Consider the following 17,611-nt stretch of genomic DNA (forward strand, 5'->3'; position numbering starts at 1 on the left):
TCCGTGGAAAAGTATTTGGAATATACTTAACAAATTCTTTAAAATTTCCTCAGAAAATTTGTTCAAATATCCTCGGCCACTTTTTTTGGAACTTCATCGGAAAATTTCTCGGAATTTCCTTGACAATTTTCCACCAGAAATTCTTTGTAATTTCCTCGAGACATCATTCGCACATTGCTTGACCTTATAATAAAATATACCCCAAAGAAGGAAACGTCGAACGAAAAATGACTCAGTTTTATTTTTTCCATTTTTTTCCTGGTTTTTATTTTTATAAATTTCTAATTTTTTATTTTTCATTTATTTTTTCAACAAACACATCATTTTGGATAAATTGGATTTATTTCTTGTTTATATTTATTAACAGTATTTTTTGATGGATTGCTTTTCATTCATTGCATTTTTGATATTTATAATTGCTTCTTCCTTGAATTCTTTATTAAAAAATTTCAACTTTGTAATACATTTTTAATTGGGAAGGAATTCTGAAAAAAATACTTAGGGGGAATGACGGCTTTGGCAAGCTTTGTTCTACTATTGGCAGGGTTTTTTTTATGACTGATTATGCTCAAATTTGGCCTGACATTCTTTGCATATCAAATAATATTGTGGTCAAATTTCATAAAATTCGGTCGACAAAAACCCCCGTGGTCGACAGAACAAAGCCGTATTGTCCCCTATATCAACACATAATTTATACCCAATCAAGTATCAGCATGTTAATGAGTGCAAAGTAACAAAATAGTTACATACGGCGAAACATAACTAAAGCCATGCTGGTAAAATCCGTCATCCCCTTTAGGATATTGCGAAATTGCCAATGCCCAAGCAACCAAAAAGTGACACACTACCAGCCCTGTCGCATGGGGAAGCTCGGTACTCTACGAGGATGCAACTGATAAAACAGCAAACGGGGACGAACGATAAAAGAGAGGCGAATCATTTAGTCAGAAAACGGAAGCAACAATCGTATCAAATCGTCGAACTTCAGGGCAACAGTTGCTGCCGCCCTGTTGCTAAAATACTGTTGTTGATTTTTGCGACTCAACGTAATCTGGTTCTATAGTGCACTCACATTTGCTTATGGCACACTACGCATACCCAGTCGGTGGTGCGAGTGGAGAATTCGCGACACCCCTTACAGACCCGGAGCCGGCAGGAACGACACGGTGCTCCCCGGTTGATGATCCTTCCCAGCTCGGCGCCGCAGCGCGAGCAGGAACGGGTCGTTTCGATATAGGTTGGCCGATCGAGGGAGCCACCGACCATTGCCTTCACGCTGGCCTTCTTCCGCAAACTGAACAACTCGGCCCGGAGGAGCCTTAATTTTTCGTTCATCGTCATCCGGTGGTGGTGTCGGGTTCGTGGCAGGTGGTGGTAGGTGGCAAAGTGGGTGGATAGGTTGGGTGATTTGATTGATGCAAGGGGTGTTGGGTCAGATAATCAATCGTTAGGTGCAATTGTGCGTGTTTTATTTTCATGTGTGATTGATGAGAATAGGGGTTTTTGTTCGGTTGATATTGTTTGGTGGACAGAGAGCAGGAAGAAAGAGAATAAAAAACGAGAAATAATTAGAGGTATTTCTTCTGAATTCCAACTTTTATAAGACACATGTGCCACATAAATCAATACAAATGATATGGAATGTGAATGAAATGCTAATGTAGGCAATTAGTTTCCTCAAGTACCAACGATCTAATCTATCACAATTTCTATTATTTGTGTTGATTCACTCGATATTGCACGTGCTCCTATGAAAGTTGAACATGATTAACTGATTAACAGAAAGCATGACTAAATTTCGCCTACGGTAGGCAGATTAAAAAGGAAAACAAATCTCTATTACGCTAGAGGCAAAATGCACCTTATATACAAAGTGAATGTATCTCGTGACGACAAAGTTCAGTTCAGTTTGCTACATAGAGAGTGAGAGGAGCGACAGGAGAAGAGATACGTTACTGGAAAAAAAGCACTTTGTGATATGTGTGTGACCTACTGCCATTCACTTCTACCGGAGAACTTGCTGCACACCGTTACGTGTCAATCAAACTAACTCTAGAGGCACACTTCGAGTGTATATTTATTATTGTGTGTACATGAAGCCGCTATTCTCCGGTTCGAACTCTACGTGGTGTGTTGTGCTATAGAAGAAGGCGACAAACGCTAGGGAACAGAAAAAAATAAAACTCCTTCGCCGCCGGACAGACGGGACATACGCTCGGAACTGCTGCGGGACTCTCGTGGGAAGTGGGAACTGTTTTCGTTTTCCCTATCTACTCGCGTTGCTACCATTATTAGTCACATGCTAAACCGTTGGGTTGAGTGGTTAAATGTGGCCGGGTATTTACAATTGCCACCCCCCATTTATACGCTGTGCCACTGGATGTTGGTATCTAATTTAGTTTGATCTCATTACCAATGGTTGGAAGGGTTTTCAGTTACAGTGATTCACATAAAGTAAGCATAAGTGCTGTTCTATTGATTTAATGACAGGTACATATGTTACATGGGAGTGTGTGAAACACTATAATAGGACTAAATTACATCAAGTATGCGTCATCCAGGGAGTGGGACTATTCCAATGTGAGGCCTCGACTAAAACAGCTGTGGTATCCACCAATTGCCAATCAATTTTGCTGTCTCGCAGATTCAGCCACGAGTTCGTTAAATTATTAGCAGAACAATATTGTTTCCATCGATTGATAGTCAATTATCGTGAATTGGAATGCTGACAGTAAATGGTGATGGTAATGCTTTTATCACCATTTGAAAAGAACGATCAAAAAATCGAAAGGGGACTGGATCCCGCAATAACGATGATAGCTATGGCTGCGAGTGGACCCTTTTCTCCAATAACAATTCGGGAAGCCATCTACTGTGCATATTATATTGTTCACGACAATCGATAACATTCCTGCGGTTCTCAGAAAGTCTATTTCCCGTTCCAGTCAGATAGATGTTGTTTGGGCGATTCAATTCATACAGATATTTTTGTAGCCTTATTTGGGACACAACAGCGTGTGTATGAAGGACATTTATGACAAACAAGAGCATCCTAATATTGTCTGTGCGTCTATTGTAATAATCCGCGGATACAATTATAATAATAAAGTAGAGCTTGCTGGGTTGGATATGTCCGAATACAAATGCTTATGATCTTAGAAATCGGGATAATTAGACACAGAAACATTCCTAGTTTTCTGTCTTTATCCTAAATCTCAGATTGGTCCACGGACACCGGAATTGTTCCGGATTTTCTGAGGTGAACTAGGACTTATTGGCCAACTGGCTGACTGCAGATCGATAATCCGTCAGGAGTACGAAGAGACATGAACATTTGAGTGAAAACCGTCATGGATTTGGCCATACATCCTGAACTCGAAATCACTTTAGCAGAACGCCCGGAGCCTGTTACAAATTAGCCAGTGAGTCTTGTATTTTGTAAATGTAATTGCAAATGTATTTTTAGTATAACTTCTTTATTTTTCGTGTTGGAAAATATGGAATTTGTTCCCAAACTAACTGTAACCAACTAAATATAAGAAGGCAGTGGACGGCAGTTACGAAAATCGATATATCTTTACTTATTCCTGATGGATGCTCAATCTACAGCCAGCATTGATCGGCTAATTAGCTCTAGTTTCTGGGAAAAAAAAAACCCACATTTATCCACCTAGCGGTCAATCAATTAATGGCTTGGCGCTGAATAATTTAACGACAGTACAAGTTTCTGATTATTGTATAGACTTCCAAAAGATTTAAAAGACATCTTTGACGAATTAAAATAAGCAACAAAGGATGGAGATCGATAGTTGTTCTCAGTATAATTTCTAAGTATAAAATTCTCCTAGAAATAATGTGGCGAAATTCAGGCGTTACTGTCATCAAATTGTCTGAAATCGGAGGCAGTCGAAACTGTCGAAATCGAAGGCAGTCTAAATTGAAGCGTGCTAAGAATGTAGAATATAAAAAATATTCTGATTTTAAGCAATTTTATTTGAACAAATAATCAATCAAGTTCAAGTTCAAATACGCTCAGTTTTGATAGAAGCCAGAAATAGTGCTTTATTATTTGATGTCAAAGTTCACATATTATATTATATCTAGGCTTCATGGCCGTGCGGTTAGCGACGTCAATCGTCTAGACGCATGTGCTATGGAGTGTGGGTTCGATTCCCGCCCCGGTAAGGAGGAAACTTTTCGTGATAGAAAAATTCTCCACTGGTCCACTGGGTGTTATGTGTCCTGTCCGTTGTCTCATGCTAGGTGTTAAGTGTTCAGTCTGTACGACCTTTGGTCGAAGACGGTGTTCCTGTCTTTTTTTATAGAAAGCACGTATTCTGAACAGACTATTTGCATCATTATCACCTTCCTTCATCCTCATCTTTTGGAAAGAATGTTCCAAGAATGTTTAAATGAAAAGAAACAAGAATAGAACATTTTCTGCCAAAAGACCCTCGTTCAATATCATCAGCATTGCATGTAAAAAGGAATTAAAATCTACAGTTTATTCAAATTTTCTTTTGGGCCTTCTGATAAAATTTGAATTAATTTATTTGATGATAATTCGATCTATGGACAAACTAGCTAAAAACCATATGCACGGTTGCCCATTAGGAGCTATTATCAGATAGAAGTGGATCAAACCGAAACGTAACCGGGCTCTAGTAACACAATTCGGATCGATTTAGTTTCAGCAACTCCAATGCAGGGATTGAACTTATCATTTCATTATCATTTAGTATTCAGCCAATAACTCATTCCAGAGGCGGAATTACGAAAAGTGTTGTATGGCGGACTTCTAGCGCTGATTCCCCTCTACAACTTTGTCTAAGGGTACATTGCTCTATGTTTAATATTCACCGCGGGAAACGCTAGTATCATTTTATATACTAAATGATAATAACACTTATTATCATTTAGTATATTGAGTGTTCCTAGCGTTGTTGTAGAGGGGAATCAGCGCTAGAAGTCCGCCATACAACACATTTTGGAATACCGCCTCTAGAATGAGTTATTGGCTGAATACTAAATGATAATGAAATGATAAGTTCAATCCCTGCTCCAATGTGGCTGGATTTGCTCACATATGAGTCACAGTAACTGCTACTCGGTCTCGACTAGATCTATTTAATTAACTTGGTTAAAGCAGAACTAGTCACCCTAAAATTATAATTTAATATTTAGTTATTATCATACTCATACCCTGATTTCTTCATTAACAATTTCCTTATTTTTTATAAAAAATTTCGAAATCTCGACAGAAATTTTATTTTGCTGCCATTGGAAGGGGCTTACTGAATTATAGTCTTTTGGTACATTTTGTGCACGAGAAAGGCGAGAAATCAAACCCATAGTGCGATCGGGCCGATTTTTATTAGGAAACAATAAGATAGGATCTTCCGTTGCACGTAAGCAAATCGGTTAAGGTTAAGTGCTCGAATAATGATTGAGCTATTTGCATGGGTTTTGCGAATACAAAATTGTATTTTGGTCATATTTCTGAGTCCATAGTGTGATTTAGTCGATTTTCAATAGCAAACTATGGGACAGGATTTCCAGTTGAATGCAAAGTGTCACGAGCAAATGGGTTAAAGTTAAGTGCCCGAAAATGAGAGAGATTTTGCACGGGTTTTGCGTATAAAAAAATGTATTTTGACCATAACTTTTGATCCCAAAGAGCGATTGGGCTGATTTTCGAAGAAACTAAGGGACAGGATTCTCCGTAGAATGCAACTTGTAGCGAGCAAATCGGTTAAGGATAAGTGACCGAAAGTGATTTTTTTTGCGCACTGTCATACACACACATGCACACGCATACACACACACAGACATCACCCTTAATTCGTCGAACTCAGTCGATCGGTATATAACACTATGGGTCTCCAGCCCTTCTATGAAAAGTTTGTTTTTGAAGCGAACATACAGCTTTTACGTACAGTGAGTCAAAAAAGTATTCGTCTAGCTGTGTGTTTTCTAGAAAATGTCAAAGATAGAATCTAGTAAGCTCAAAAAAATAAAACTATCGATTACATTGTGTAGCAAATTAATCAATTCATCTTTATTGTTAAAAATCAAACAGAAAAATAAAACAATGACAAAAACAAAGGTTACAAAACATAACAATCCATTAAATACGAGCTCAAAAGAAACGAAAATAGGAGTTGTAGAATGGAATTCAATATTTCGTTGGATTCCCCTGTGTATCTATGACGGGCTGTAGTTCTTGTGGCATGGAACTGACCAAATTAGCCTTAACGGGGAACAGAATATTCTTCCATTCTTCTTTCAACACTAATTTCAATTCGTTGTTGTTGGAAATACGACTTTCACGAATTTCACGAAAAGTTTGTCGTCCAGAACCTTCCAATGGAGTTAAATTGGATTCATATTTGGGATCTGAGGAGGCGTTTTGAATTGATTGAGGTATTATAGAGTAGCTACAGCTTAGTACTTTGGGCGGTGTGCTCGGGATAATTATCACCCCGTAAAATGTATGTACCCTGTAAGCCTAATTTCTCGGCACTGGCGTTCAAATTTTCTTAAAAAATGCGGATGAACATTTTGTAATACATAATTCCTTCAACAATGTGAAATTTTCCCAAACCGGTTGCGCTCAAGCACCTCAGAGACCATGACGGAGCCCCCATTATGTTTTACTGCTCAAAAGAGATTCTGCGGATGTATCTCAATATTCCTTTTCCGCCAAACCGTACATCGGCCATTTGATCCAAATATGCTGTACTTGCTTTCGTCAGATAACATGACTTGATTCCGAAAGTCATCCTTCTTCCTGATGCGCTGATGCGATCAATCACCAATTAAATGGTTGAATTCTTGCAACCCTTGGTCTACCCACATTTCTTGCAAAGTCATAAGTCAAGTTGCACTAATTATGCAGGCGGAGAATAAGTTTTTTTTTATTGGGACTCATATTTTTACTTTTCCCACCCATGGTGCTTCTATTTTCCGCGCCAAGTCCAAACATAACAAAAACATTATTTAATCTGTCATTGAGTATTGACAAAAATGTTGCTAGACATCACTAGAGTGTGCTAGTGTAACTACATGCGAATAAAATTATTATATTCGTGTGTTTCACTCGATTATTTTCTGAATAGACGATTACTTTTTGAGCGAGCGAAATTGAAGAAATTTAGATATTCTGTACATACCAGAAAAAGTAATTGAAATTTCTATTTGTTTTTGAATAATAATCATGTGTTGATAAGTTGTCTACCAAATCTAGAAGAAAGCCTAAGTTTTACATTTTACTAAAAAATATGCAGCTAGACGAATACTTTTTGGACCCACTGTATACTTTGTATACGAGAAAGGCAAAAACATGATGAAAGTAAACGCCGTATAAAATGACAAGCGGAAAAATGCATTTGTAACATACCCTCAAATCTCTGGTTCCCGTGCACCAACTTAAGCTTTAATGTTATGCGTCCGATGATTCCGGTTTTATCAAAATCAAAAATGTGCTGATTTGAATTTTGACAAAGTTTTGCTTATCTCAACCTTTCTGTCTAAACCCTGTAAGTCAGTGGATGACGGCTGTATTTGAGTCCGAAGCCAATCTCCCAGAAAAGGCAGCTGAAATCAATCGTTGTACCGAATACCGCCAACCGTCTCAACCTCAAACGCAGGATCTTCCAAGATATGCTCGTGGCCAAAACAGAAGTAACAGCTAGCCAACATAATAACATAGCCCCAAGTGCCGAAGAACATGCTGAAATTTAATTTTTCTTCAGCTATGGCTTAAGTTCTGGCCAGTTGCCGTAAGGCCGCTCTGGAAGGCGTCGAAGGTTGTAGCATTTAAGGGAAATTTGTTACGTGATTTTTTTGTAGTTTTTTCATTGCCAAAATTAGTCCATATTTTAAGGAATATTTCATACGACTATTAGCATATGAGTTTCTGTTCTTCATCTATTTATTCGGATTTTTCTAAGTGGGCTTCGTGGGCTATGTGGTTAGCGACGTCAGTGGTCTAACAGCATATGCTGTGGAGTGTGGATTTGATTCACATATTGGAGAAAGCTCGTAAAGCGAAAAAGTGTCGTATTCTAATATTAGGTGTAGAATGATCGAAGACGGTGGTTCCGTGTTTTCAAAGAAAAATCTTGAAAATTTTCAGTAACGACAAAAAAAATAACTATCGATCCTCTGAATTTAATTGCTTCATTCATCGTTGTAAAAAATGGATAGAACTGTAAGCCTTGCATGGCAAAGAGTAGTTAATGTGGAAAATAGTTTTAGTATTCATAAGGGTTTCAGAACTTTTTTGCCTTAGAAACTCAGTTTGCATGGATAGCCATTTTATAATTAATAATTTTACTTAAAAGCACCCAAAACCACAAAAAAAGTGCCTGCGAGAACTGTAAGGGCCTATGTTTTACATTCTTTTCTTTGCGAGTCTAATGTGTTAGACCGTTTCATTTGTTTTATTCAATACTGAAAATGGGGGTGACAATGAGCCAAACGAGGGTAGAATGGGCCTCTGCTTTAACAACTTTGAATGTTTGTATAATGGAATTACTGTATCTAAGGACAAAAAAACTAAAATATGAGATACATTTTTGAAAAATTTAGTTATCCGACCTACAACGATGATCACCCCCAGGTCCATTATCCTTGTTGAAAGTACATCAAAACGCAGTATAATATATGAGCAACCAAAACGACCACATGTAAAATATTCGAGTTCAGAGTAGACATGTGCACCGGCGCCGATGACCGTACGCCGTCGCCTTCGTCAAAAATGAATCTCCAGGAATTTCTTCTACAAGTCCCACATGAATTGATTAAGGAATTCTTCTTTGGATATACCCACAATCATTCTTTCTCTTGCTTTTGTTTATAAATATTTTAACTTCTTTATCTCTAATCGTTTCTAGTATTGATCATCCATATTGGAGACCAAATGTTGATTTAAATGCCTCAAAGTGGTGTGTTTCATCATGCATCTTCATGTCACAAGTTGTATTCCTTTTCTTTGCGGGTATACACCCGAAAGAACGGCGCGAACCCCACGAGCCAAATATCATACTACATAGATTGAAAAATCAAATTATTACTCTCAGTACGCAAGAGATAAACAGGCAAAGCCAAATGACGAGGATGTGTACGATGTCGGATAATCGAGTCAAACCAATCAATCTAAGTACAGCTCCCTTAGGCCCGACGTCGACGTGAATCTTATAAAATAAATCTCTGAACATTAGGCAAATGGTAATAATTGTATTTTTTGGCGTTTTCTCAGTACTGGTTGTTTATTATTTTGATAAGTTGATAAGTTGTTGCCAATTTGTGAGCGTCAGTACTTCCACATGTCGTATGATAATATATAACTGCCTTGTTTTGATACTGGACTGTGAAGCAAACAGCATAGTGAGAAGTTAGGGACAATTTTGCAAGGATGATCCAAAAAGCACCTCTGATGTAGATAAACATTAACATTTTGAAGAGCTTTTATAAAAAAAATGAAATGATTTCGAAAATGTTTGTAAATTTCCATGATTTTTAATTTAATTGAATTTTTTTTAATTTTTTTTAATAATTGGATTCTTTAGGTTCCTAAATGGGGGCCCTCCTTAGCCGTGAGGTAAGACGCGCGGCTACAAAGCAAGACCATGCTGAGGGTGGCTGGCAGGGTCTAGGCAATTTTCGGATTGGAAATTGTCTCGACTTCCCTGGGCATAAAAGTATCATCATGCCAGCCTCATGATATACGAATGCAAAAATGGTAACCTGGCTTAGAAACCTCGCAGTTAATAACTATGGGAGTGCTTAATGAACACTAAGTTGCGAGGCGGCTCTGTCCCAGTGTGGGGATGTAATGCCAATAAGAAGAAGAAGATGTTCCTAAATAGTAAATGGTTTCCAACAAATTTCAAATTGTAGCTAATATGACAAAATGCACTAGAAAGCATAATTCAATAGTTAATTTTTTATTAAAGTGTGACTTAACGCCATATGAACAACCTAAGTCGCCAACAGTGACATTTTTGGCCAGATGGGTTTTGGCCTAATGGTTTGTTCGGCGAAATGATATATTCGGCCAAACTCCTTTCGGTCTTGTGGCTTAACACAAATGTACCTTTCCTTCGTTTGGCATAAAGTCATTCGGCGCAAAGCCATTTGTAAAGTCATCTAGCCAAATTCCATTTAGCCGAATTAAACACTTGTTCGAAACGGTTATTAGGACGAAACTGCTTGAATCGAAAATTGTCTTTTGTCCAAAAGCTACATACAGCCGAAAGTGAGCCAATGGAGAAGAAGATTTTAAGGCTGGATGGGCTTCAGCCAAATAGTTTGTTCGGTCAAACAAAATATTAGGCATAACGACTTTTGCCCTTGTGGGCTTCATATAGCTTTCTGCCGAATGACCCTTTTCTGAGGGGTAGCCGATTCTAAACTTTCCAAAATAATAACAAATAGTAGCGAAAAATTACGCTGTTTCTATGGTGAATGGATCAAAGATGCCTGATTGGGAAAGCCTAGCAATTGAATCATTTGTTTGAGAAATAATGTAAGTCCTTTTCTCCGTATTTCAAAATAGATCTTTAAAATGTTGTCAACCAATTTTGTACCGAATCATTAGGTTTCTTCGATTGCAGTTTTCGATTACAGTTCGATACAGTCAGAAGTTAAAGACAAAAAAACTAAGCTCAGGGGCACTTGGAAAGCCGGAGACTACAACAAAATGCTGTATAATTGCGCTAAAAAGTGCACAATCCAACAAATAAAAAGTGCACAAACGAGAAATTTTCAGTTCATTTATAATAAAATTGTTTTTTTACCTGATACGTATTTCCGACGGTATTTCGAGACCTTGCGTGCGGTAAGATGCGCGGCAACAAAGCAAAACTATGCTGAAGGTAGCTGGGTTCGATTCCCGGTCCGGTCCAGGAGATTTTTGGGATGAAAGTTTTCTCGTCTTCCCTGAGCATAAAAGTATCATCATGATATACGAATGCAAAAATGGTAACTTGGCTTAAGGACCTTGCTGTCACAACTGTGGAAGTACTTAATGAACAGTAAGCAGCGAAACGGCAATGTCACAGTGGGGAATGTCATGCCAACAAAAAGAAGAAAAAGCATTTCAGACAAGAATTAATTACACACTCCATAGCAACCGAACTATCGTCAACCACTGGGTTAGTTTGAAAATCCATTAAAGAAAAGTATAATTAAGAGTAAAGGGTGGTGTGCCCTTGAAAAACCCAGATTAATCCACCTAGCGGTGATGGTGCCTTTCTCGTGCATTAAAAAAATAGTATTTTGACCATTACTCGTAAGCCCATAGTCCGATCTGGCCAATTTTCAATAGAAAACAATGGGAGAGTATTCTTCGTCGAATGCAACTTGTTGCGAGTAAATCAGTTAAGGATAAATGCCTGAAAAATGAGTGACATTTTTTCTAAATTTTCTATAAAAATAGTATTTTGGCCATAACTTCCGAGCCCATAGTCCGATCTGGCCAATTTTCAATAGGAAATAATGGTAGAGTATCCTGCGTCGAATGCAACTTGTTGCGAGTAAATCGGTTAAGGACGAGTACCTAAAAAATGAGTGACATTTTTTGGGTTGGTGCACAGACACACACACATACACACACACACACACACACACACACACACACACACACACACACACACACACACACACACACACACACACACACACACACACACACAGACATCACCTCAATTCGTCGAGCTGAGTCAGGTATGGGTCTCCGGGCCTTCTATAAAAAGTTTATTTTTGGAGCGATCATATAGCCTTTACGTATACTTAGTATACGAGAAAGGCAAAAAGTATTTTGGCCTTAACTTCCGATCCCATAGTCCGATCTGGCCAATTTTCAATAGGAAACAATAGGACAGGATTCTGCGTCGAATACAACTTGTTGCGAGTAAATCGTTTAAGGATAAATGCCTAAAAATGAGTGACATTTTTTAATCAATTTTTCTATAAAAGAGGGGTATTTTGGCCATAAATTCCGATCCCATAGTCCGATCTGACCAATTTTCAATAGGAAACAATGGTAGAGTATCCTGCGTCGAATGCAACTTGTTGCGAGTAAATCGGTTAAGGATAAGTACCTAAAAATGAGTGACATTTTTTTTTTGGGTTGGTGCGCACAGACACACACACATACACACACACACACACACATACACACAGACATCACCTCAATTCGTCGAGCTGAGTCGATCGGTATATAACACTATGGGTCTCCGGGCCTTCTATAAAAAGTTTGTTTTTGGAGCGATCATATAGCCTTTACGTATACTTAGTATACGAGAAAGGCAAAAACAAGTACCAGGGGGGACCGAAATCCGTCCACCTTCTGAGATAGCAATGAAATAAAGATATCAATGGCACCATTTCTTTGCGTGTAGAACATAATTGCACCAAAAGTAACTGTGTTTTAATTCCAAATTGCGATTAATAAAGTTAGCTAAGCAGAATCCAAATCAAAGGGATCGGTTCTCAACGTGGGTTTCTAACTATTTACAGTGGTTCAGTAAATTAGTCTGCTTGAATTCGAATATTTATTAAAAAAAACCCAACTTAATTCACCGGAATTCCTGTAGGAAATTCTAAAAGAGTTCCAAAAAGAATCTCCTAATTAATTCTTTAACAAAAAATCTGATTGAATTCATGAAGGGATTAAAAGAAACTGAATAAATTTTCGAAACGAATTCGTAAAGTAATTTCTGGAACAATATTTTACAGAATGTACAATGATATTTTTGAAGAAAATCTTAAAAGAATCTTCGAAGGAGTTTCCTGAATATATTTTCAAGCAATTCCTAAAGGAATTTAAGAAGAAACTCGAAATAGAATTTGCGGAGAAATTCCTAGATTTCTACAGGAATTCCTTCGGAAGTTCCTTCAGTAACTCCGGCAATTCCCGGAGGGATTTCTTCAAAACACCATCCCGAAATGAATCCAATAATTCCTTCGAAAATTCTTCCAGGAATTCTTTCGGAATTTTCCTTACTTTTCAATACTTTCACATCGTATTCTTTCTTTAATTTCTTTCAAGAAAATCCGGACCCTCTTCGGAAACTCCTAAAGCAACACTTTTAGAAATTATCCTCGGAAATTTTTCAAAAAATTCTAGAATAAAAGTGATGAGTGTTTCCGAGAAATTCTTGAAAATGTAGTCTAATGCGTTAATTGTTTGTGAATGGGAGGTAAAACTCGTCTCGTAGGTTTTCTCAGTACTTTAGCAACTGCAGTAGAGCAAGGCATGATTAGCCTCCACCACCCTGTAAGACCGCATCCAACCACTCACCATAGTCCTCCAACCCAACACCACACAGATAGAAAAATCCTTTGAAATTTACGCTAAGAATCATGCACATAAATGGAACGCCATTATTAGCGTAATTCCATACGGGATATATCCTAAATGTATACAATATTTGACGCGAAACGTCAATATTGCATACAAGTTGTAAGCAATCTTGTTAGGAAGAGGTCCATTTCAGCGTAGAATAGCGTAAATTTCCGCATGTCAAGTTTTACGCGCTGTTTATTTTTCATTATTTTTTTCTGTGCAGAAGTATCTTCGTTAAGTAGCCATTGAGGGGTGGCGTAATCGGGTCGATACTATGAGACGAGGTCACTGACTTGAAAAAGGAGGTCATGAGCCTGGGATGCGGTCGGATGTTACAAAGTTACCAAAGTTGGAAGTTGAAGAGTAGAGATAAAGTACTTGGGTCAAGAGAAGGCGTTGAGGACAACCCCACGGTCTTTACGTTGAAAACCCCACCAAGGACCGCCGTAATTCCCTGGTTCCGTAGTCGGCTCAATCCGGCATTGTTTCCGCTGGTCGAGTTGTAACGAAGCAAGAAGCGAGGAAGATCTCCAAGCCACCCGGCGATACCACCGCACCGGTAAGCCCGCACAGCCACAGAAGGGAGGAAGGAAAGAGTAGTGCAGTGCTGCGAGGAAGGCCAGGGCTCTAAAGACAGGTTAACTAGTTGGGATTTCTTTGAAAAATCATCCGGAACGGAAATAAATCCAAAAATCATTTTTAAATTCCTCCTCAATCTTTCTTCGAAAAGAATGAAAGTTCCTTCGGAATTCAAAACTTCTTCCTGGAATTCTTTGGGAAATTCTTCGAATCATTCATTTAGAAATATATTCATGAATTCCTTTTAAACATTTTCCGTAAAAACCTTCCGAAACTCCTTTAGAAAGATCTACGGAAAATATTCCAGTAATTCTTTCGGATATTCCTTCAAAAATTCGTACTGGAATTCCTTTACAAATTACTTCGGGAAATTATTAGGGGTTTGAAAATTCGCCTAGGAATTTCTTCGGATGTTGGTTTTTTTCAGGAATTCATTGAGGAGTTCCTTCAGGAATTCCACCGAAAATCCCTATGGAGATTATTTCTTAAATACCTTAGGAAATTTCTTCAGAAATTCCTGTTAGCGTCGACCTTAATTTCTGAATTAAAATAAAAAAAGACGTTAATAAAAATTAAAAAAAATCAGGATTTTCTAAAAAGTCCTCCAGAAATTCGTTTAGAACTTTCTCCAGCAAATATTTCAGATCTTTCTGCAGGAAATTACTTTGGATATTCCTCAGTTTTTTCAGCAACTCTTTCAGAAATTTCTTCGGAAATTCCTCTGGAATTTTCTTCAGAATTTCTTTAAACATTTCTCAGGAAATTCCTTTAGAATGTTTTTCGGTAATTCTTCTTCTTCTTCTTCTTATTGGCATTACATCCCCACACTGGGACAGAGCCGCCTCGCAGCTTAGTGTTCATTAAGCACTTCCATCTGCGAGATTTCTATGCCAGGTTACCATACCAGCGGAAAATGCTTCGGAGAATTCTCTTGATTTTTTAGGCATTCCGTAGGGAAATAGTTTGGAAATGCCGTTTGGAATTTCTTGGCATATCCCTTTGAGAAATCTTTGACTTTTTCGTTGAAAATTCCATAAAAAAAATTCCTTCAAACATTTTGTTGAAAATTCCTTCGTGGAAGTAATAAAATTTATGGAAGAATACACCCAACAAAATATCGGATAGAATTCAGGTATTTTGTATGGTTTAATTGAGGAAAATAATTTCTTAAGGAATCTCTGGAAAAAATAATTCCCGGTGAAAAGATCATAAAATTCTCCATACTTTTATTCAGGAACTTCTCTAGAAATTCCATCGGAAATTTCGAATATAATTGATAAAAATTACCCTGATATCAGCTTTTTGCCTTTCTCGTACAACAAAGTTGTACCGAAAGGCTATCATTTCACTCCAAAATCGAACTTTTTATAGAAGTCTCGGAGACCCATGATGTTATATACCAATCGACTCAGCTCGTCGAGCTGAACAAATGTCTGTCTGTCCGTGTGTGTGTGTGTGTGTGTGTGTGTGTGTGTGTGTGTGTGTGTGTGTGTGTGTGTGTGTGTGTGTGTGTGTGTGTGTGTGTGTGTGTGTGTGTGTGTGTGTGTGTGTGTGTGTGTGTGTGTGTGTGTGTGTGTGCACACGAAAACCGAAAAACATTAGCCACTTTTTCATATAGTAATTCTTAACCGATTTTCTCGCAACAAGTTGCATTCGACAGGGGACAAAGCCTTGTTGATCACTATTGAATTTGATAACGATCGACCATTGTGTTTAAAAGTTATTAAGAAAATGGAATCGAACTGTATAAGCGCCATATAATGTTGGTGTCTTGGCTAAATGCGAGAAAGGCAGTATCACCACTCGATGAATTAAGTTGGGTTTTTTTTAGAATAATGTTGGCGAATAATTAAATATTTACGAACATATTCAATTTGGCGAGTCACGTGCCCCATCGTGCCCTAGTTTAAATCCACTAAAGATCGCGGATACTCAATAAATAAAACAAACGATGCAACGAAAAGCAAGCCTTGTGTTTCCAGTGCCTCTTAGCCTCTTATTTCCTGTACTTTATACAGTCAAACCTCCATGAGTCGATGTTCTATGACTCGATATCGACTCATGGAAGCAAATTATTCCATACTAAAAAATATTTTCTGGGTTACTGTGATGGTCCCTCCAAAGAGCTTTCCAAGGTTTTACTACTCTACATCTCGATTTTTCCATGAGTCGATGGTCCCTTCAATATCGACTCATGGAGGTTTGACTGTATTGAAATAAAATGACGAATACAATTCTTCGGGTCATTTTTCTTAGCAACGAACAAGTTGGTAGGAATTTTTCACAAGAAAAGCTGTTTCACACTGCTCTCTGAGCATTATATAAAAAAATAAAATTATTCCATAAAGTACAACATTTATGTATTGTAAAATAAGGATGATTACTCATGCTTCGATATAACGAACAATTCGATATAACGTTCAAACTTGAAATCAATATGTACATTATATCATAGTTTACCTGTAGTTAGAGGTGTGCGCCGGTCCGATATTCGTCGGCGGCGGCGTTTGTCAAAATTTTGGTCGGCGGCGGCGGCGTTTTCGGCGTCACGCCGAAAGCTATTTTAGCCGGCGGCGGCGGCGGCGTGAATCGGCGTGGCGATTTTTTCATTACGTTTTTCTAAGATTTTTTTTGCATTTTTTCGGGATATTTTCAAGACATTAAAAGAAAAATCTTTTGAATTTCTCATGAAAAATCTAATGAACTTCTCCAGAAAAATCTATAAGTTTTCCCATAATTTGGAAAATATTTTCGAGCAATCTTTGGAATTACCAAGAGAAGGTCTTTGTTATTCCCAAATAAAATTGATTGGAATTTCAGCAGAAAAATCGTCGCAATTTGCATGAGAAACTTCAGAATTTTCACAAAAAAAAATTCTTAACTTCTACAGGAAAAACTTCAGATATTTACGAAAAGTTCCTGTTGAATTTTTGTTGAGTATTCTTCGAAATTTTCACAGAAAATTCTTAATAATTGTAGGAGAGTGCGGTTGGTAGAATGGGTGTTTAACCGTTGGCTTTCTCAGTCTTAGAATAATAAAGACAGTCTAGAATAATAGAGACTTTCAAGAAAAAATCTCTGGAATGTTCACGAGAAATCATCCGTAAGTTTAACGGAAACTTCTTTAGAATTTCCGCGGAGGATCGTTCAAAATGTCTCCACGAAAAATTGTTCTAAAATTATTGGGTTTCTACGGGAAATTCTTTGTACGTTAGACGTTCGATAACTGAAAGTAATTTAACTGCAATGCTTTTAACAGCATTTCGATAGTTACATCAGTTTTGCAGTTATCGGACAGCTGAGCTTCAAAACGATCAGTACATTCAAAGTTAATTGCCTATATGCCGGGTATTAAGCCACCCGGAGTGGAAATTAATTACTATGTCTGAAACTTGATTATGCATATGTACAACATGTGATAGGTTTAGTTCGGAAAAGGTATTAGAGGGTAACCGCAGTTCGCATGACAGGTGCATTCCCTACTAAGCTACTAAGCTACCTGGTGCTGAGAATTTGGTTTCATCAGTACCCGCTAAGCTGCAGTGGACGACGGAGGTCTTTCGTAGCTTAGTAGGGAAAGCAACTGTCATGCGAACTGGGGTCGTGGGATCAAATCCCACCGAAGGGGCGGTTACCCTCTAATACCTTTTCCGAACTAAATCTATCACATGTTGT

At 37.9% G+C, this 17,611-nt stretch overlaps 1 protein-coding gene across 1 annotated transcript in view; it reads right to left on the reverse strand.

Moving 5' to 3' along the window:
• The window catches only part of LOC134222281 (uncharacterized), a 340,534-nt gene that overhangs the window by 203,266 nt on the left and 119,657 nt on the right, over positions 1 to 17,611 (reverse strand). The window contains 1 exon segment of the mRNA XM_062701427.1: positions 1,076 to 1,321. Coding sequence (XP_062557411.1) covers positions 1,076 to 1,321 — 246 coding nt within the window.

The sequence above is a fragment of the Armigeres subalbatus genome, chromosome 1, assembly GCF_024139115.2.
Source record: "Armigeres subalbatus isolate Guangzhou_Male chromosome 1, GZ_Asu_2, whole genome shotgun sequence".
In the NCBI taxonomy this organism is placed as follows: domain Eukaryota; kingdom Metazoa; phylum Arthropoda; class Insecta; order Diptera; family Culicidae; genus Armigeres; species Armigeres subalbatus.